At 41.9% G+C, this 19616-nt stretch overlaps 6 protein-coding genes across 6 annotated transcripts in view; 4 read left to right on the plus strand and 2 right to left on the minus strand.

The window, feature by feature from the left end:
• Nucleotides 1–4158, minus strand: part of ECM29 (Ecm29p) — a gene marked incomplete at both ends in the record, with an annotated part of 5544 nt that extends 1386 nt beyond the window's left edge. Inside the window, one exon of the mRNA XM_003682706.1 lies at nucleotides 1–4158. This exon is cut by the window's left edge and continues 1386 nt beyond it. Within this exon, the coding sequence (XP_003682754.1) occupies nucleotides 1–4158 (4158 nt within the window).
• A 222-nt stretch (nucleotides 4159–4380) lies between these two features.
• Nucleotides 4381–13695, plus strand: VPS13 (membrane morphogenesis protein VPS13; the record flags this gene model as incomplete). The annotated part of the gene is made up of 1 exon (XM_003682707.1): nucleotides 4381–13695. One exon carries the CDS (start codon nucleotides 4381–4383, stop codon nucleotides 13693–13695), a length of 9315 nt encoding a protein of 3104 aa, XP_003682755.1.
• Nucleotides 13696–14738: 1043 nt separating this feature from the next.
• SDH2 (succinate dehydrogenase iron-sulfur protein subunit SDH2) lies at nucleotides 14739–15521 on the plus strand (the record flags this gene model as incomplete). The annotated part of the gene is made up of 1 exon (XM_003682708.1): nucleotides 14739–15521. The coding sequence occupies one exon, from the start codon at nucleotides 14739–14741 to the stop codon at nucleotides 15519–15521; it is 783 nt and encodes a 260-aa protein (XP_003682756.1).
• Nucleotides 15522–15648: 127 nt separating this feature from the next.
• Nucleotides 15649–16122, plus strand: ATG10 (E2-like conjugating enzyme; the record flags this gene model as incomplete). Its single annotated transcript, XM_003682709.1, has 1 exon — nucleotides 15649–16122. One exon carries the CDS (start codon nucleotides 15649–15651, stop codon nucleotides 16120–16122), a length of 474 nt encoding a protein of 157 aa, XP_003682757.1.
• Nucleotides 16123–16195: 73 nt separating this feature from the next.
• On the plus strand, nucleotides 16196–16876 carry GOS1 (Gos1p; the record flags this gene model as incomplete). The annotated part of the gene is made up of 1 exon (XM_003682710.1): nucleotides 16196–16876. The coding sequence occupies one exon, from the start codon at nucleotides 16196–16198 to the stop codon at nucleotides 16874–16876; it is 681 nt and encodes a 226-aa protein (XP_003682758.1).
• A 38-nt stretch (nucleotides 16877–16914) lies between these two features.
• On the minus strand, nucleotides 16915–18846 carry FPS1 (Fps1p; the record flags this gene model as incomplete). The annotated part of the gene is made up of 1 exon (XM_003682711.1): nucleotides 16915–18846. The coding sequence occupies one exon, from the start codon at nucleotides 18844–18846 to the stop codon at nucleotides 16915–16917; it is 1932 nt and encodes a 643-aa protein (XP_003682759.1).
• Nucleotides 18847–19616: the final 770 nt, after the last annotated feature.

Consider the following 19616-nt stretch of genomic DNA (forward strand, 5'->3'; position numbering starts at 1 on the left):
TTTTGATGGTAAGCCCACACTATTTTTGGCGGCCCTAATTGCGCTGCTTACGTGACCATCCATCAATGACGAATCAGAATTGTTTATCAATTTTCCGATGGCATCCATCAAAGGCGAGTTGCTGATGCTATTCCTTCGGTAAAGATCAATTGCGTTTGTGTCAATTTTATAGTTGTTGGCATTCAATGAGAGAAAATTGATAGCCTGAGGTTCGATTGCAGAAAAAAGGAGAGTGAAGTCGTAAACAAGTTCAACAGCAAATGGCCTAGTGGCATCGCCAGAATTTTTAATCAAATCCAGTAGCATTTTTAGGGCAAAGTTTCTTACCTCTTCTGCATCACTGTTGATTCCTTTGACCCCAAGGAAGAAGGGCAGAATCTGCTTCAGAATTTCCTCGGCGGCTTCAGGTTTCACCCCTTCATTGACGTTGATTGAGCTAGCCAGTATCTGCGATAATCCGGTCGTAAGCCTCGTGCTCGCCTCTCGGACACTTTCTTTGATATCATCCATAGCCCTGAAAGCCATTGTCCATATATTAAGAATACTGGCCTCAAACTTATCCCGCGGTTGAGATTGAACTAGCTGTAATAGGGCTAGGGTGCTTGCTTCACGAACTCTCCATTCTTTGTTGCCCATGCCAGTAAGGAGCTCCTCCAAAATCAAATCGAAGTATTGCGAAATAACAGCAGGTGAGTCGGTTATTAGAGAGTTCCATATGTCACTCATTGACCGAGCTACAGCAGGATAAGGATCAAACCTGTACCTGAAAAGTTTCGGAATCAGCTTAGTAGCAGTTGCCTGATCTTTGAGTAGAAGTTCCTGCAAAGAAGACCTAGACATGATCGCACCAAGACCAAAAGCAATACCTTTCTTAGACGACCAAAGTTGTGAGCTTCTGGATAGCGACATGAACTTGTAAACAAGAGAAGGATCGCCAACTTCTGAAGACAAATTAAGAATATCTTGGTAAGTGCGAATAGAACCGTCGTTAGTTTTCAGCACATCTGCGTCGAATAACTCAGTTTCTCCAGCAACGGACCCCGCGGTCATGTTATTCGCACTTTTGGTGTCAGTGAAAGATCTCAAGAGACCTTTTATCATGCCCTCCTTCAAGTTCTCATCGCCCATTTCGTAAGTTAAGCTCAAGCCTCGAGCAGCTGACTCTTGGATGAGTTCATCTCGATCAGCTAAGAATCTCATAAATCTGAGGTGAATTTCGCTAGATCTCTTTAAAATAATATCATTTCCTTTCAGGTACTGAACTAATGACAGCAGCCAAATGCATGATGCCTTTCTGAGACTGGGTTTAGTAGAATCACAACTCTCAAGCACCCTATCCATAACAACTTGAAGCTTTTCCTCATCGTAAATTTCTTGCAGCCTCTCTTGAGATATATTAAGAACGTCAAGCTGCTGTAATAGATATCCACTATGCCATCCACCTGCCATTACACTCAAAGCTTCACCAGTTGAAAATAAGAAATCTATTTGCTTTGAAACGTGTGATTCCCATAGTTTGTCCAGTTGTGATGTGAAGGATTCATCATTAGCTTTGTATATGGAAAGAAAACCCCAGACCTCTGCAGCTACCGAGTTGTTTATAAGTTTTGTCTGCAGATATTCAGAAGCTTGTGATAGAAACAGATTCCTGGTCTCTTGATCTAGAGTGTTTAACGAGCCAAACTTTGTTACCTGACTTAGCAATCTTATGACTAAATTGTTGTTCCTGCAGAGACGCATTAATGACATCAACTTTTCAGTAAGTCTCCTAAGTACTATATCCGTCTCAGGGACTGCTTTGAGTATCATCCTAGGAACGATATAAGAGTTGGCAAGTAAAGAAGGACTGATTTCGGACTCAGTGGCATGCTCGAGGGTGGCGAGTATTTCTTTGACATCTTCTGAGTAAGGAACGTTAACAGCAATAACTCCCAGAACGTTGGCTGCAAGTTCCAAATTTTCAAAATTGCTGATAGCCATTGTTCCAAGGTAAGTGTAGAATTGTGGAATCAACTTCTTGAGGGAGCTGAGAGTATTGGAGTTACAGTAACGAGTCAAAGCCAACAATGTTTCGCCAAAAATAGGATCGTGGTAATGGAAGGAACTAAAATGCGTTCCTTTGTCGTTTGTCATAAACTCGTTGCCTAACAAATGTAGGAACCTGGTTAGCCATTCACCCTCGGTATTTACAAGTAAACCATAAACTTGCTGTTGAACTATCTCATCTACCTCCAAGGCCTTTTCAATCCTGACTGACCAATCCTCATCTTGGATAACAACTGATTTCATTCCATGTACAGCCTCGGACACCAAACATTGCTTACTGAACCGAACGGCAACATTCAATGTTTTGAAGATTGAAGAACTCGGTACCCTGGCCGCGGATTCAAGCTCCTTCAACACTAAAGAGACGAAATCTTTGAAGTGTGGAAAAGAAGTTTCATTTATTTTAGACGCCAATAGATCGCTCGTTGACTTAAATTCCGTTGTATTTAGAGCTTGGTTAACTCTGAACCAGTACGGATGTAGGCCCTTATACGCTTCCTCAATGACGTCAAATTTATTATTCCTGGAAGTACCCCAGACGTTTATCATTCTAGCTTCCGCATTATCAAAGGGATAAATAGCGTTGCAGAACTTAATACAAACATATCTGCACGCCATTATCGCTTCTTTTTGTTCCTTGGTTTCTGCAGAGTCAATTTCGTAGTCATCAGCCATGACCTTCCGGATCAAGAGTTTGAGTCTTTCCTTCGATGCATCATTGATAACAGGAAGGGTCGCTGTCAAAGAAATTAATGCTTCCTGTATGCTGGGCCGAAATTCAGATAGATCTCCTTTGAGTGAATCAAGGAGAAACTCGATGTATGACAAATCAGGTAACAGAGTGGGGTCCTTCCGAAGAATATCACCTAGCGTCTCATATTGCAGTCTTCTAAAATTGAGAGTGGCCGCAAAATTTGGGGTTGAAGAGCCCAGTTGCAGCCTGGGCCATCCTTCTTCATGCAAATTATTCCTTATGAGTGGCGCTATACTCATGCTGCCTTCTTGTTGCTCAACCAAACTCTGATAGTTATGTTTGGCAACATGACGAATAAAAATCAGGCTCAAAGATCTGAGCTTCGGATATTGCGAATGCATTCCTATGGAGCAAATGCGGGATACTTGGGTAGAGTTAGATGTAGCAAGTACGCTCTTGCTCAACATTCCCAATATCCGTTCTTGTAATTCGTGTTTCACGGGTGGTGCGCCCGTTGTCTTATTGCCTGTATACAAACCTATCATGAAATTGATGAAGTGAGCTTCTTCATGAGGGGTATCCAACCTCTTTAAATGTTGAATAGCGGAATCGGACAGATCACTGGAGTCTGTGGAAGCCACAGATAGAAATATTAGCAGTTGCTGATCATCTTTAACTAATCCGTTGGTAGTAAATTTATAGATGGCGCTTTTAAAACGCAGCATCTGTTCCTTAGTGAAGCTGACTCCAGCTTCATACGTGAAGAAAGAGACATCATCTGAGCACAAACCGGGACACGAATAACCTCTTGGGATGATGCCGGACTGTGGATCTGCTTTTGCTGGTACAAGCAGGAAAAACTGAGTGAACTTCTGTAACAAGAAGTTCAAGTCATCTTTATCATCAAGTGCGAGATACTCGCGAGTTTCGTCTTCTTCTTTGGAGCCCTTAAGTGGTGGAACCCATTTGAGCAGCAATTTGCATAATGCATGGAACATTCTTGCAGATGCTGTTCGAGGTAAACCTGAAATGTGGCGCATAGCCAATGGTACTAAAAATCTTGCCTCTGTTGAGTCCAGACGGTCAATTCCCTTGGAGGCAAGTAGCAAGCTGTATAAACGAACAGGTCCGTCATCTTGATTTGGTAAGACAGCTGGACTTTGAGCTTGTGATATTAATTTCTCCACTGGTACTTTCACATCTCTCAGAGAACTCAATCTTGCTAAAATATCCTTCAAAACATTAAAAACTGCCTGTCTAACAGAAGCATGAGGAGAAGCTAGTTTCAACAACAGTGGGGCGACAAATGTATCTAATCCCTGCTGGAACTTCTCGGCGCTATCAGCAAGTGCCAACCTCAATTCCACTTTCGCTACCAAATCTCGCTCTTTTTCCTCTGAAACTTGGCTACTGCTCATCCTGCCAATCTCCCAAATGCTAATAGTCTTCTAGAGCGTTCAATGGGTTATTTTAGGTGCTTTATAAGTATCTCAGACTTGACTATTGTGATTATTAGTTAAGGTGGCGATGAGTTCGGGTAAAAAATACATCCTTATAAGCTAAAAGTCATATAATAGGGAAAGCAATAGTAGATAAGACAACTATACTGGCGCTGCTCATCGATAGTGAGATAATTTTAAATGTTAGAGTCATTAGCAGCGACTCTTCTCAACCGGGTGTTGGGATCTTATGTGGAGAACTTCGATCCGACCCAATTGAATGTGGGGATATGGAGTGGGAATGTGAAGTTGCGAAACTTGAAATTGAGAAAAGATTGTTTAGATGGTTTGAATTTACCAGTTGATGTCAAGTTTGGTATTTTGGGAGAACTTGTTCTTAATGTCCCATGGTCGAGTTTGAAGAATAAACCGGTTAAGATCGTTATTGAAGATTGTTATTTGCTATGTACGCCTAGGGATATGGCGTCTATGCACTCTGAAGAGCAGATAGAACGGGAATTGAGGGTAAAGCTTCACAAGTTGGCCGAGTGGGAACTGGCTAATCAAGCAAGGCTAGCTGCAGAGGATCCAAATGGTCAAGATGCCGAAAATGAATCCTTTATGCAATCACTGATGACAAAAGTCGTGGACAACTTACAAGTTACCATTAAGAATATACATCTGAGGTACGAGGATATGAATCAGTTGTTCGCGAAGGAAGCATGCTCCGTCGGTATCACTCTTAGTGAGCTTTCGGCAGTCTCGACGGATTCTAGTTGGACACCTAGCTTCGTTTCGATGACCCAGGATATCACACATAAGCTGTTGACTTTAAACTCTCTTTGTATGTACTGGAATACAAAATCCGCTACTATCGAAGAGGAGGACGAAATTTTGGATCATGACATTTTGATATCTAAATTCAAGAATGCCGTGGCAACTGGGGGAACTTCCATACCGAGTTATCAGTATATGCTCAAGCCGGTGACGGGATCAGGTAGGTTGAGTGTCAATAAGCGCGGTTCGACAAAGGAAAGGCCTCACATCGAACTTGATGTTCTTTTCAATGAACTTGGGTTTGAATTGGATGATGCTGAGTATGCAGATATTCTTCACACAGTATCCAGTATACACTTGAGTCAAAAGACTCAAAAATTTAAGTCGAAAAGACCGCAATATCCAGTGCAAGAAAATCCAAAAGGTTGGTTCAAATACACGGCCTCCTGTGTTATCGATGAAATTAACCAAAAGAACGAGATGTGGACATGGGATAGCATGAAACGGAAATGTGACCAGAGACGCCTTTATGTTGATTTATGGATGAAAAAGTTACAGATAGGTAATGTGGAAGAAAAGCTTCCCGACTCAGATGACGAAGAGCAACTAGAGAGATTACACAGAGACCTCGATTTTGATACAATTGTGCTATTTAGGTCCGTCGCGAAGAAAGAGTATGCCAAACTGCGCTTAAGTTCGCGTGACTCACCATCGTCGTTAGCAGGCCAACAAAACAAAGCTTCTCAAGGTTGGTTTTCCTCTTGGTGGAGTGGTGGTTCAGAAACCACGAAAGAGTCTAACGATCTATTGCTCACTGATGAACAACGACAGGAGCTGTATGATGCCATTGAATTCAACCAGAGTCATGAACTTGAAACTCAATTGCCGAAGGATAGAGTGACAATGAAAGTAACAAGTTCCCTCAAAAAGGGAGCATTTACGATAAAAAATAAAGATCCACAGGCAGTATTGGGCCAGGTTATATTTGAGAACTGCGAAGTTGAGTTTCTACAGCGTCCAAACTCCTCTTTAACGTCCTTTAAGTTACAGGAGTTTAAGGTTGAGGATGGTTCTCCAAATACTCTTTACAAGCATATCATAAGCGTTAAGAACATCAAGTCTGAGAGTGTTGCGGATGAAGAAGGCAATCATGAGCCCCTCTTCAAAGTTCTTTTGGAGACCAATCCTTTGGATGAATCGGCAGATTCTAAGGTAGACGTTAAGTTGCGTGGTATAACTGTATTTTATCATGTTCACTTCATCAACGAAATTATCAGGTTCTTCAATCCACCAAAGCAGCATATGGACACAATAACAGCAATAATTAGTGCGGCTGAGGCGACTGTTGAAGGATGGACTACTCAAACAAGAATGGGTATCGAGTCCCTTCTTGAAGAGCACAGGACGGCTAATGTCACTCTCGATCTCCAAGCGCCCCTAATAATCCTGCCTCTCAATCCACATATCTGGGATACGCCTTGCGCAGTAATAGACGCTGGCCATATTGCTCTCGCAAGTGATCTGGTACCAAAGGAAAGAATTGAAGAGATAAAGCAAATGAGTCCCGAAGAATATGAGGAGATTGACGAGTCAGAGCTCAACGGATTAATGTTTGATAGATTCCAACTTTATTTGCAAGATACGCAGATACTGGTGGGACCCGATGTCCGGTCAACAATTTCGAGTTTGAGTGGCACATCAGAAGGTTCTCAATATAGCATTTTGAGTGGTTTACTTTTAGAAGTCGCACTCGATGTTTCAATTTTACCTCGAGCATACAATTTGCCTAGGGCTCGAGCATCGGGTCACTTGCCAAAGTTACGCCTCTCATTGAATGATTACCAGTACAAGATAATCATGCAGCTTTTGGAAAAATCTATCCCCACCTTCATTGACTTCGGTTTAGATGATGAATTCAAGGAACAGTACAATGTGGATTCAGAGGAGAGTAAGTTACAGCTTCAGCTCAGAAAAACTTTACAAGCTTTGGACAAGATGGCTCCGCTAGAAATTGCTCAAAAACAGGTTGAGCTAGAATTCGATGTGGATTCGATTCAAGTCTCACTATACAAGTGCGTGGATAATGAAGCGATGCGTTGTAAGAAACTAATAGATTTCCTAGGAGGTAAGGTAAGGCTTCATATCGAGAAAAAAGCTAAAGAAATGGCCCTCGATTTGAAGGTACATTCGCTAGAGATTGTCGATTTTATCGAGGAGAGTAATAAAGAGGAATTCCGTAATTTGATTTCCTCGGGTGATATAGGGCCAGCCGACAGAGATTTGTTCACTGTAGATTATATTAGGACGCAAAGGATTGTGCCTCACAATAAGACATTAATTGAAGTGTTTGATCAGGATTTGAAAATGAACATGGAGCAATTGCAGATTGTTCTGACTCCAAAATCCCTTCTCACCCTCATGAACTTTGCTTTAACCACCTTCACAGATCCCACTACTCCTGATATGCCAGCAGATGTTTTAAGACATAATAAGGAGAACAGAGAGGACGCCCCACAAAAGTTGGATATGGTCATAAAAATGGCTGGGATCGTAGTGATACTAAATGACGACTCGATAAAGCTCGCAACTCTAGTTTTGTCCGCGGGTGAATTGAGTATGTTTTTACTGCCGGAAAGAATGAAGGTCAATATGAAGCTTGGGGGTTTGGAGCTTACAGATGAAACATCTGATACTCTGCCAAGAGATTCGGTGTTTAGAAGAATAATTACTATGAGCGATAAAGAACTGGCGGAACTTACTTATGAAACGTTTGATCCTGCAAATAATCCTCATGACTACGACTCTGCTTTGAAATACACCACAGGATCGATGCACGTAAGCTTCGTGGAGCAATCCATTAACAAACTTGTGAACTATTTCTATAAGTTCTCAAAACTGAAAAGCTTATTTGATAGGGCGCGTGAGCTTGCTTACGATCAAGCCCCATCTATTGAATCCGTGAATAATCTCAAAATGGAGATTCTAGTGAAAGCACCTATTGTTGAATTTCCAAAGCTGATAGACCCTCGCCAGAATATTCATGACAGCATCAAGTTCTACTTAGGTGAGCTCTGCATTCAAAATACGTTTTCTGATGGTAAGGCGTCCCACAAGATCAACCATATAACATTGGGGATTAGAGAAGGTCAACTGTTGTCAAATTTCAATCTGGATGACGGCTCTCAGCAAGAGCTGAAGATGGTGGATAATATGTGTCTGACTTTCAATGTTCACCACGATCCATTAGCTGAGGTTACTGAGCCCGAGTTCAGGGTTAAAGGCTACTTCGATCCTTTGATGACTTCGCTTACAGAATTACAACTCCGTTATTTGACGGAGATTTCTGAACAAGCGGCGGCGGCCTTCAACATCAGTGAACCGACGTCAGAGGAACTTGGCGAGGATGCGATTTACGCGAATGCTTTCATCAATAGCCCTGTTGAAGATCCCAGCTCCAACTCGATAGGTTCCAAGGAAGCTGTTGCTAGCGATCCGGAGGGATTGAAACTGGACTTTTCCTTCGAGGCTCCTGAGATATCGTTGACTCTATACGCCGACACTGCTAACAAAATAGAGCTGGAAAAAAATGGTTTGACTCGGCTTACCTTTCAGGACATTGCTCTTAATGCCAAGTTTAACAAGGATGGTACAGGAGATGCCGAATCACATATCGCTACTTTTGCAGTTGTGGACATAAGAGACAGAAAGGATAACAAGCACACCGAATTGATCCCCAAAATAGTCAACAAAAACTACCAATTTATGGGTTCTGTTTCATCCAGAAAATTAGGCCAAGGATCTTTAATCAATATATCTGTCACAATTGACAGTCCACAAGCCATTCTGGCAATGGATTATCTGTTCGCATTGCAGCACTTTTTCGACTCAGCTTTCAACCACAAGCCAGCCATTGTTGATATTGAAAGTCCCGAATATAAGGACGAAAAAGTAGCACCAAACGCCGATAAGGAAGGTGCAAGTGAACTCAAAATTCAGTATTCTCTTAATGTTGTTAACGCAGCTGTGGTGCTATTAGCAGACCCATCGGATTTAAACTCGGAAGCTGTTGTATTCAATGTCGGTCAGCTCTTGCTCTCCGATCAAAATATCCTAACTCTCTCCGCCAATAACGTCGGAATGTCTTTCTCTAAAATGAATTCGATTTCTGACCAAAAAGTAAAGTTACTAGACGAATTTTCATCATCTGTGGTAATTGACAGACGAAACTCTACGCCTGAAAAGCTACTGACGGACATTCAGGTGTCAGTCGAGCCATTGGTGCTCAGCATCTCTCTTAGAGATATTCGGTTGGCCATGCTGATCTTCAATCGAGCAATGTCACAAATGAATGGTGGCACAATCGAGGATGCTTTGCCAGAGAGCAATTTGTCTTATGGAACCTTCTCAAAAGAATTTGAAAAGAAATTGTCAAAGTATGCGCCAAGTTTCGTATCGTCTCTCAATACCAATCACGCGAAACAGCAAGCTGAGAGGGCAGCAGGATGTGATGTAGTTCTTCGTGGTGAAAAGCTCGTCGCCGAGTTTGGTGGAATGAGGTTACTACTGATTGGAGATGTTCATGAAATGCCAATTCTAGATTTGAATGTCAGTCCTTTCCAAACGTCAGTAAAGGACTGGTCAACAGATATTGACGCCCTTGCATTATTGGAGACTTATGTCAATGTATTCAATTATTCTAGATCTAGCTGGGAGCCATTGGTCGAATCATTTCCTATCTCCCTCCACTTGTCTAAGGGGTCAGAACGAGATGCCATGATTCAATTCGATGCCATCTCAAGAAAATTTGCTGAGATCACGCTTTCTTCCAGGACAATAGCGATGCTTTCCCAAATTCCAAGTACTTTGACGGGTGATATTAGTCTGAACTCTAGAGGAGCTCAAAAACCGTACAGGATCACCAACGATACAGAACTTGACCTTGACATATGGATTGCGAATGAAGATCCCAACAATAAAAAGGGACTGACGACTCTTCGTGCCAAAGAGACTATCCCCTGGGAATTTGAAGACTGGAGGACGATCAGAGAAAATTTGAACGTAGATAGCGAAGGTTCGAATATAGTGGCCTCGGTTGTAGGGTCCAAATATAAGACTGTGATGAAGGTGGATGCGACGTATGAGGGTGAACTTCTGTTCGTTTTGCAGCCAGCTGTCAACCATGTGCACAACCGTATGACCTGTGACTTGCAGTTGGGTGAAGATAATGTCAAGACCATAACGTTCCGTTCTACGCTGGTCTTAGAGAACACGACGATGACAACCATTGAACTGAAGGTGGAAACGGATGATAATAAGGAGCCCATAACATATTCCATTAGCTCATCTGATTGTCACTCAGTTCCCGTGGAAAGCTCGTACGGCTCTAAATTGCGTCTTAAGCCTTCTACGGAGGACGGTGAGTTTGATTGGTCTGAGCAGATGATATCATGGCGCGATTTGCTGAGCTCCTCCATTCCTTTAAGATGTAAATCAAAGACTGACCCCAACCGAGTCTTCTACATCGAGGTCAATGGGAAATATGATGGCAAAGAACCACTGGCAAAGATCTATCCTCGTATGAGAATTATTGTTTCATCACCCTTAGTAATTGAGAATTGTTTGCCCTGTGATCTAAACTTCACACTTTATGACGAGAAACAAGAGCATAAGAAGCTAACACTTCTAAAGAAGGGTTCTAGGGTCCCGGTTCATGACGTCTCGTTGAACAATTTCCTGCTATTAGCTATACAACCTTTGGTTGACGACGCACCGCTCTCAAAGCCTTCAATTGTCAACACCGCTACTCGCAGCTCCTTGAAGCCAGAAACAAGGATCACAACGAAGCTCGCTGGAGGTCAAAGGTTCCATGCGGCAATTCACTATCAAAGTGTTGAAGGAACGAGAGCAAAGATTCTGCAGCTATCTGCACCCTACATCATATTGAACAAGACCGGCAGAGACCTGTACATACAAGGAGATCGTACGAACATTGCACAGGCTAAGGTTCAAAGGTTGGGAGATGAGAAATTCACTATTCCAAAAATGTTCTCCTTCGATACTGACGGTCATAACAAAAATCGTGCTCTCGTTCGGTTCAAAGAGTCTGACTGGAGTTTGCCGTTATCTTTTGATGCTCTCGGTCAATCATTAGACACCGTTGTGAACATCCCAAATAAAGAGCAGGAATCTAATTTGGGTGTAACAATTATTGAAGGTGAAGGTGAACATCTTTTCAGTAAGATTGTTGAGATTGCGCCACGCTATATCATACAGAATTGTTTGGATTTGCCGGTCGAGATTTGTGAGTTCGGCTCAACAAATGTCTCACAATTGGATCCAGATCTTTCAACACCACTTTATCAGATGAGAAATGTTCTCAATAAGCAGCTGATGGTCAAATTTTTAGGCCCTAACTGCGATTGGTCTGCACCTTTTTTCATAAAGGACATAGGACTCACATATTTGAAGGTGCTGAAGCAAGATTCCAGCCACATGCTGATCAAAATTGAAATCATACTTGAAAATGCTACAGTCTTTATCAGATTGGGTGATGCGAATAACCACTGGCCATATTCGATTAGAAACTTTAGCGATCAAGAGTTCATTTTCTATCAGAGAGACCCTCGTGTGGTTGATGACTACTACGACTATGATACTTATGATGAATTGAATGAAACAGAATATAAACCTTATTATTACAGGGTTCCACCGAAAAGTGTGATGCCTTATGCATGGGATTATCCTGCTGCTAGGCAGAAGAAGTTGATATTGACCGCTAGAGGCCTAAGAAGAGAAATCCAATTGGCGGAAATAGGAAATTTAAAACCCATGCGTCTTCCAGCGAAGGCAGCTAATGAAGAGATGATGACTGTGGATTTAAATGTCGTTGCTGATGGACCCACACAGGCGTTGGTGATAACTAATTATAATCCCGAAGTCAGTCTATACAAATTGAAAAAGAAGAAGACATCTTCTTCGCTGTCTGTGAACAGTAGTGGCGAGGGCTTCAGTGTTGACGAAGAGGACAAGAATATTCACATGAAGGTTATAGTTTCTTTCAAAGGTGTTGGTATTTCATTGATCAATACCTCCTTGCAAGAAATCATGTATGTTCACGCGAGCGGTTTGGAACTACGCTACAATGAATCTGATCTTTACCAATCACTAAGTTGGAAATTGAAATGGCTTCAAATTGATAATCAATTATTTGGAAGCCCGTTTCAAAATATTTTATACCCGGCAGCCCTGCTACACACTGCTCAAGAGATTGAAAATCACCCTGTCATTTCAGGCTCGCTGTCCAAGGTCAAAGACGATTCTCATGGTTTATTATATTTCAAACATGCAACGTTACTTCTGCAAGAACTCTCAATACAATTGGATGAAGAGCTGCTAATAGCTCTACTTGATTTCGTCAAGTTTCCTGGTGCTGTTTGGAACAGTTATCCAACAGAGAAACAATTTAGTGACCATATAACTTTACCAGAGTGTGAAGATGTCCATTTTGCGGAGGATATGTATTTCGAGATCTTCCACATTCAACCAATGATCCTACATATCTCATTTATGAGATCCGATGAACACAACCTATTGGAGGGTGAACAAAGCAGGCTTGGATTAGAACGTCAAGGAACCATGTTATTCCTAATCGATATTTTAACAATGACTTTGGCTAATGTGACCGACGCGCCAATAAAATTGAACTCACTTTATATGGCGAATGTGAGAGTCCCGATCAATACTTTGCTTCAAGCTGTGCAGACCCATTATGGACAGCAGTTTTTTTACCAAATTCATAAAATTCTGGGTTCTGCAGACTTCCTGGGTAATCCAGTTGGCTTGTTCAACACGATCAGTTCAGGTGTTTGGGATATCTTTTACGAGCCTTATCAAGGCTACATGATGAATGACAGGCCTCAAGAATTGGGTATCCATTTAGCTAAAGGTGGATTCAGTTTTGCGAAGAAAACAGTTTTCGGTCTCTCTGACAGTATGGCCAAGTTCACAGGTTCAATGGCTAAGGGACTATCTTTCACTCAGGATGCTGAGTTCCAAGAAAAGAGAAGGCTACAACAGAGACTGAACGCCAACAAACGCAACATTTTCTCTTCTTCTGCCCAATCGTTCGCAAACACTATCGGCAGCGGATTCACTGGTATGGCCTTGGATCCCATGAATGGAGCCCAGAAGGAAGGAACGGCGGGTTTCATCAAAGGTCTAGGCAAAGGTCTCTTCGGGCTACCCACTAAGACAGCCATTGGCTTTCTGGACTTAACAAGCAATCTGAGCCAAGGAGTCAAGAGTACTGCTTCGGCCCTGGACGCACCATCGTCTATGCGTGTAAGATTGCCACGTTACGTCGACTACCATGAGAAAGTCATTAAGTCGTTTAACCTGAAGGATGCACAAGGCCAGTACTGGCTCAAGAGTGTTGATGGAGGTCTCTTTATGAACGACAACTATCTCACACATGTCGTCCTCCCTGGGCGTGAGCTCGCGGTTCTCGTTTCGATGGAACACATCATAGAGATGAACATTGGTTCTCAGGAGGCTATGTGGGTAACAGACTACTACGGTATTCAGGGAATTATCCTACAACGTGGTGGCATCCACATTAAGCTCAAGTCAGGTTCCGAATACTTTGTTCCTGTTGCAGATGCTGCAGAGCGGAAGTCTATGTACAAGCATATCGCCATCGCTGTGACAGAGTACAACAAGTACTGTGAAGCAGTTTTATAGCTGTGACATTTACTGTATATTATTATAAACATTCAATATGGTCGATGCTTGGCGTGTTATAATGCCCAGATTTGTATCATTATATGTTTAGTTGAGAAAACTTGTACTAATTTGGAGGATAGGAATATATTAAAAATCTCAAATGAAGTTTCAGATATATTTTGAATTCTGAGTTGACTGTCAGAGACTGCCAGGTTAACATAGATTAAATGTGTCCGCCATAGCTTTCTTCATTTTCAGTTTCCACTCATAAAAGATCTGGTGGACTCAACCTATATACCAATGGTGAAGCCAAACCTAAAAGTGCAGGGAGGCCATTCGTTACATCCTTCATCAAGAAGTTGCAAGCCCTATATCCATTTGACCTATATTTCAGGTCCTATTAATATACAAATTGTCGAACTTGATATAAAAAAAAATACCTTTTATTTAAATTGATTTGAATTTGTGAAGATGTTCACGAAAAGCCCAAAAATTTCTTGAAACCAGAATCATAATTGTGGGATTTACTTCATCAGTAAGGATTTATCTTCGTTGTCTTCGTTAAAATATAGGCATTCTATTACAGAAGTATTTAAGGAGAAAAAACAACCTTTTTCCCCAGCATTATTTGTGTCATACAATTAAAAATCGCTGCAAGTTGAAAATAACTTTCTATTTCGAAGCATTCGATTACTCGTAGGAAAGTGCAACTTAATAGCTACTCCTCAATAGTATAATTTTACCAAGTATTACAAATTTCAAGCTTTTTACCTCGAAAAAATTGTAAAAAATTACCAAAATTTATTGAACCCATCTAACTAACCTTCTGATTCACATAAAAATATTCCGATCAATCAACACCATCCGTTTAAACCATCATCCTCTCTTTTAGTTCTTCAACTTTGAGCCTTGGCAGAGTCGGGCGTTTTCGGCTCCGAGACTTTTCGTAATATTTTCATGCCCCGGAGAATCCTTCATATATAAAGAGTATGGAGGGGACGACTTAGTAAGAGACATAACAACAACTGAAGGTTTGATTTGGAGCAGTTGGAGGGCTAATGATGAATGGATTAGTGAAGCAAAGAGTCGCGGGAGGAATATTGAGAAGAGGTCTGGCCACCGCTTCTCAGACTCCTAGATTGAAGACATTCAAGATTTACAGATGGAATCCTGACAAACCAGCTGAAAAGCCACGTTTGCAAAGTTTCCAGGTGGATTTGGATGACTGTGGTCCCATGGTGCTAGATGCACTTTTGAAGATTAAGGATCAACAGGATTCGTCTTTGACTTTGAGAAGATCATGTAGAGAGGGGATTTGCGGGTCTTGTGCGATGAACATTGGTGGTAGAAACACTTTGGCTTGTCTGTGTAAGATTGATCAGGACCATAAGAAGGAGACTAAGATTTATCCGCTACCTCATATGTATATCATCAAGGATTTGGTGCCCGATTTGACAAATTTCTACCAACAGTACAAGTCGATTCAGCCATATTTGCAGAGGTCTACTTTCCCAGCGGATGGTAAGGAAGTCTTGCAGAGTGTTGCGGACCGTAAGAAATTGGATGGGTTGTACGAATGTATCTTGTGTGCTTGTTGCTCCACTGCTTGTCCTTCTTACTGGTGGAACCAGGAACAATACTTGGGTCCAGCTGTGTTGATGCAAGCTTACCGTTGGTTAGTTGATTCAAGAGACCAGGCTGGTGCCATTAGAAAGAACATGTTGCAAAACTCTATGTCCTTGTACAGATGTCACACCATTATGAACTGTACTAGAACTTGTCCTAAAGGTTTGAACCCTGGTCTAGCAATTGCAGAGATCAAGAAGGCTATAGCCACCGATTGAAGGGACTATTATTTATTATTATTATTTATCCTGTATGCATTACGACTATTTATTATTATTATTCAGAGGATTATTCAAAATTAATTGTTAATTGTCATCATTACACTCACTTGAGTAAGCTATTAAGATGATCTCGTATCAGAGGTACTGTGATCAATTGCATCAATTGTACGATTCTAAAACCCTGCAGAATCAAATTGTGGTTCAGGTGGTTCGTCTTTTGGATGATTCGATCTTACTGCAAACGGCTGTACCATCTACAGCGAAGGACCTTTCACATCTCGAGTTGAAGATCACATATAGTCAAGTATATCAGGAGCCATTACTACTCCTACGAGTATGGCGAAAGGACCAATCTCAAGAAGATGAATCCGATTTCGTGTCGTTGTGGTTCCCTCAAGACGTCAGCGCTTTGCTTGGCATAGACAAGAGTTTTCAACTCGAATTGGATGCAGTGGTCTCGCCTACTTCGCACCTTCAAGAAACCTGGTACTCGATCCACCCCTGTGATACAGCAGAGATTGTTGGAGACCAGGCTAAATACGCCGATGGGTACTTAAATAGATGGTTAAGTGTCTTTTTGTTTAGTTGGTTGATTTAAAGCTGAAAAAAAAAAAATAGGATATCTCACCAAAGGGATATATAGTAGAACAGGTTCAAAAGAAGACAAAAGGATGTCAAACCCTCAATCATTTGTGACTGTGAGGAGTCAGGCGATCTCATTGGAATCACAGGCAGAATCACTGCTTTCTCGGTATTCTTCATTCGCACAGACAACAAGTTCAGAAGCTACTGGGAAGGAGAAAAATCTCGACAAACTACTAGAGGAAAATATATCCAAGAGGCGGGAAGTTATCGAGTCGTTGACCCACATCTGTGACGAAAACCCCAATATCTCAGCTTCGAAACTTTCCCAAGTACAGCGTCATAAAGAAGTATTACAAGAGCACTGGAAAAATTTCAGAAATATTAGATCATCGATCCAACAGGAGAGGAATAGATTGAATCTATTGTTCAGTGTAAAAAATGATATCGCTCAACAGCAGGATGATCTAGAGGCTGGTGCAAATTTGGGTAACAATGAAGATGAGTATTTTCAAAACGAAACGAGAAGAGTGGATCAATCACATAATATTATCGATAGATTACTTACTCAAGCATGGGAAACCAGAGATCAATTTGGTGCACAGAGCAGTGTATTACAAAGTGCCAACAATAGGATCTCGGCAACATTGCAAAGGATACCCGGGATTAATCAACTTATTGGCAAAATAGGTACCAGAAGGCGTAAAAATGCCATTATACTGGCTACAGTCATTGTCATTTGCATGTTACTCCTGTTCTTTACATGGTAATATGTCTATAAAGCGTTAAAATTACAAAAATTCTCATACTACCTTGTCTTTCTATCGTGCTCCCCGTCATCAACTTCATTGTTGCCCTCAGTGGATGATTCATCGGACAGCGCGACTGATTCGGATGCAGCACCACCTAGTGATGCGGTGGCTATCGAATCCTCATCCTCCAGAATAGTTGGCACACCGCCGTAGAATCTCTTGGCTCTACCTTGCATTGATTTGAATTGTACACCTTTTTGTCTTGGTTGATCCTCTGTATCAGAACCAGTTGAGCGGGTCCTCGTTCTTGGAGGTGCCAATCTGTTTTGGCTATCGTTATCCTGATCATTATTATTATCATCATCATCATCATCATCGTACGAGAAGTCACTGAGATCTGAAGTAGCCCTTCCTCTGTTTCTCTTCTTCCAGCCAGGTCTTCTGATCCACGCTCTCAAAATCATGTCTTTATATACAGATAACGGCCAGTTCACAGGGGACTCATGTCCCTGATAAATGCAGACATCGTACACTAGGGCACCGGTCATTGAACCTACCAAAGGTGCTACGATGGGGACCCAGAAAAAATGCTTGTGAGAGCTCCAAAGCACTGATCTCTCAAACCCAACAGCGTACAACGCTAGACGAGGGCCCAAATCACGAGCCATGTTCATCGCTGAGCCTGTCTGGTACGACAAAGAAGCGTTTATAACGTAGATCTGGACGAACAACAACAGCGGGAAAATATCGGAGGATAAACATGTGTAAGGATCTGTCAGGGCGAAAGTACTAGCTTGTAGCATTGCAGTGCATACAAATTCGGAAACAAATTGACGAGTCGATGATAAATATGGTTTGGGGAAGACACAAAACATCGATGCAACGCTCTCTGATGTCCACCACTCAGTGTAAGCTTCTTGAAGAACTTTCTTGTAAAAAATGAATATGATCAATGCACCAACAAAGCCACCAGTCAGTTGTCCCGCAATATAGTATGGAATCTTTTTGGATGGGAAACCTCTAAAGATGTAATTGGCTACTGTGATCGATGGGTTAAGATGCGCACCAGAGATAGCACTACCTCCGGCGCAGAAATAACCCATCACTACGGCCCCTGCCCAACCAAAGGCTACGTCGTCGAAAGTACCACCGTTTACTGATGTAACCAAATACTTGAAAGTCTTTGCAGTCTCAACAAGTTCGCCCGATGCATTGGTCAGCAGTGACAATGCATCATCGAATTGATTCTGCTGAATCTTCCCAGCGGCAAAAACCTGGCAACAAACAGCGCTACCAAATCCAACCATTATCATGGTACCCATAAACTCTGCCAGAAATTCTTTCAAATAGCTGTGTTTCACTGTGGACCATTTATTAATGGGATGGTAGGTCGAAGGAAGAACTGTCGGAGTTTGAGGATTTTGGTACAGAGTCTTTGGTCTCACCATCATCGGTACATTCCTTGGATCAGACTCGTTATCTTCATTTGAATAAGAATGGTCAGTATTAGACTTGTTGCTCGTTGAGCCACGATGAGACCTATGATCCGAGGTATGATGAGATTCCATATCGTCATTATTCCTAAAGAACTCACCAAGGTTGACGAAATTCGACGATACAGTCGTAGCCCTTGGTCTGAGCTCTGATTTTGAATTTTCAGTACCAGGCAAATGGCCGTTCGCACCACCAGAAGTGTCGGCACTAGAGGACATAGCCATTTGAGTATTAGGCACAACATGATGCATTGGAAACTGTCCACCATTGTACGTCGAATATTGTGGGATATAGGATGTACGGGACTGCCCTCTAGAGAACGATGGTCTGGGCCAATAACTTTGCATTTCATAATCGTACTCATCATTACTATTCGAGCTTTTGTGAGAGTGATTAGTACTACTCCGAGACCTTTGTTCGGTGAAATGAGGGTCGTCAGTAGACTTCTTCATATCCACTGGGCGTGATTCTGGGTCCGCCAGGAAGTCATTCATAGCTTTTTGAGGGTTCTTACCTCCTTTTCCAGATTCATCAGTCGCAGGTGGGTCTTGCTTAGCATCAGCAGCCTCGTTGGAGCCCACGGAAGAGCGACCCATTGATGATTCTCAGCCTTTATGAACTCTTTAAAGGAGATCTTGCTTCTTTCAACGGTTATTAACAGTGAAAACGTATTGAGCGATTGTAAAGGAAGCTTAAAGTTTAAGCTACAATCCGATGTATTTTAACGGTCTAACCCTGGATCGTTTCGTTCATTTACTGTTATTTGCTATGATTACCATGCTCTTTGTCTCTATATGCCGACCTTCCGCGTAGATTATTCAATTGCTAATGAGAATGATGTATTCGAGTAAGCAAAACTCTACATTTTTCTATTGATATTCTGGTTCTCATTGTCTCTTCAACAACTGAACAGTTACGATCAACGTCCAATCCAATAAATCGAAATCGGAATCTAATTTATATTCTCTACAGCCCTCATTGTGACTCTCTTATCTAAACATACTTGCTTCATCCTACGTAGTAAACTCTGAACTCGAAACTATTCTGAAGCATAAAGGCTCTTATCCCAATGTAGTAGCTATAGGCTCGCAAGGCTAAATTAAGACCTTCTACCCCTCTTACCGAATATAACAACAAGAACGCTTCATAAGTGCATCAACGCATCGGGTCGAAATACTTAAACTCGAATCTGCAAGTTCACAATACAAACTGTACCAGATGCTTGCCCCCCGCGCTACCAAGCGGATCGCCAAACTTACCACTA

Source organism: Torulaspora delbrueckii, chromosome 7 (assembly GCF_000243375.1).
Source record: "Torulaspora delbrueckii CBS 1146 chromosome 7, complete genome".
Lineage (NCBI taxonomy): Eukaryota > Fungi > Ascomycota > Saccharomycetes > Saccharomycetales > Saccharomycetaceae > Torulaspora > Torulaspora delbrueckii.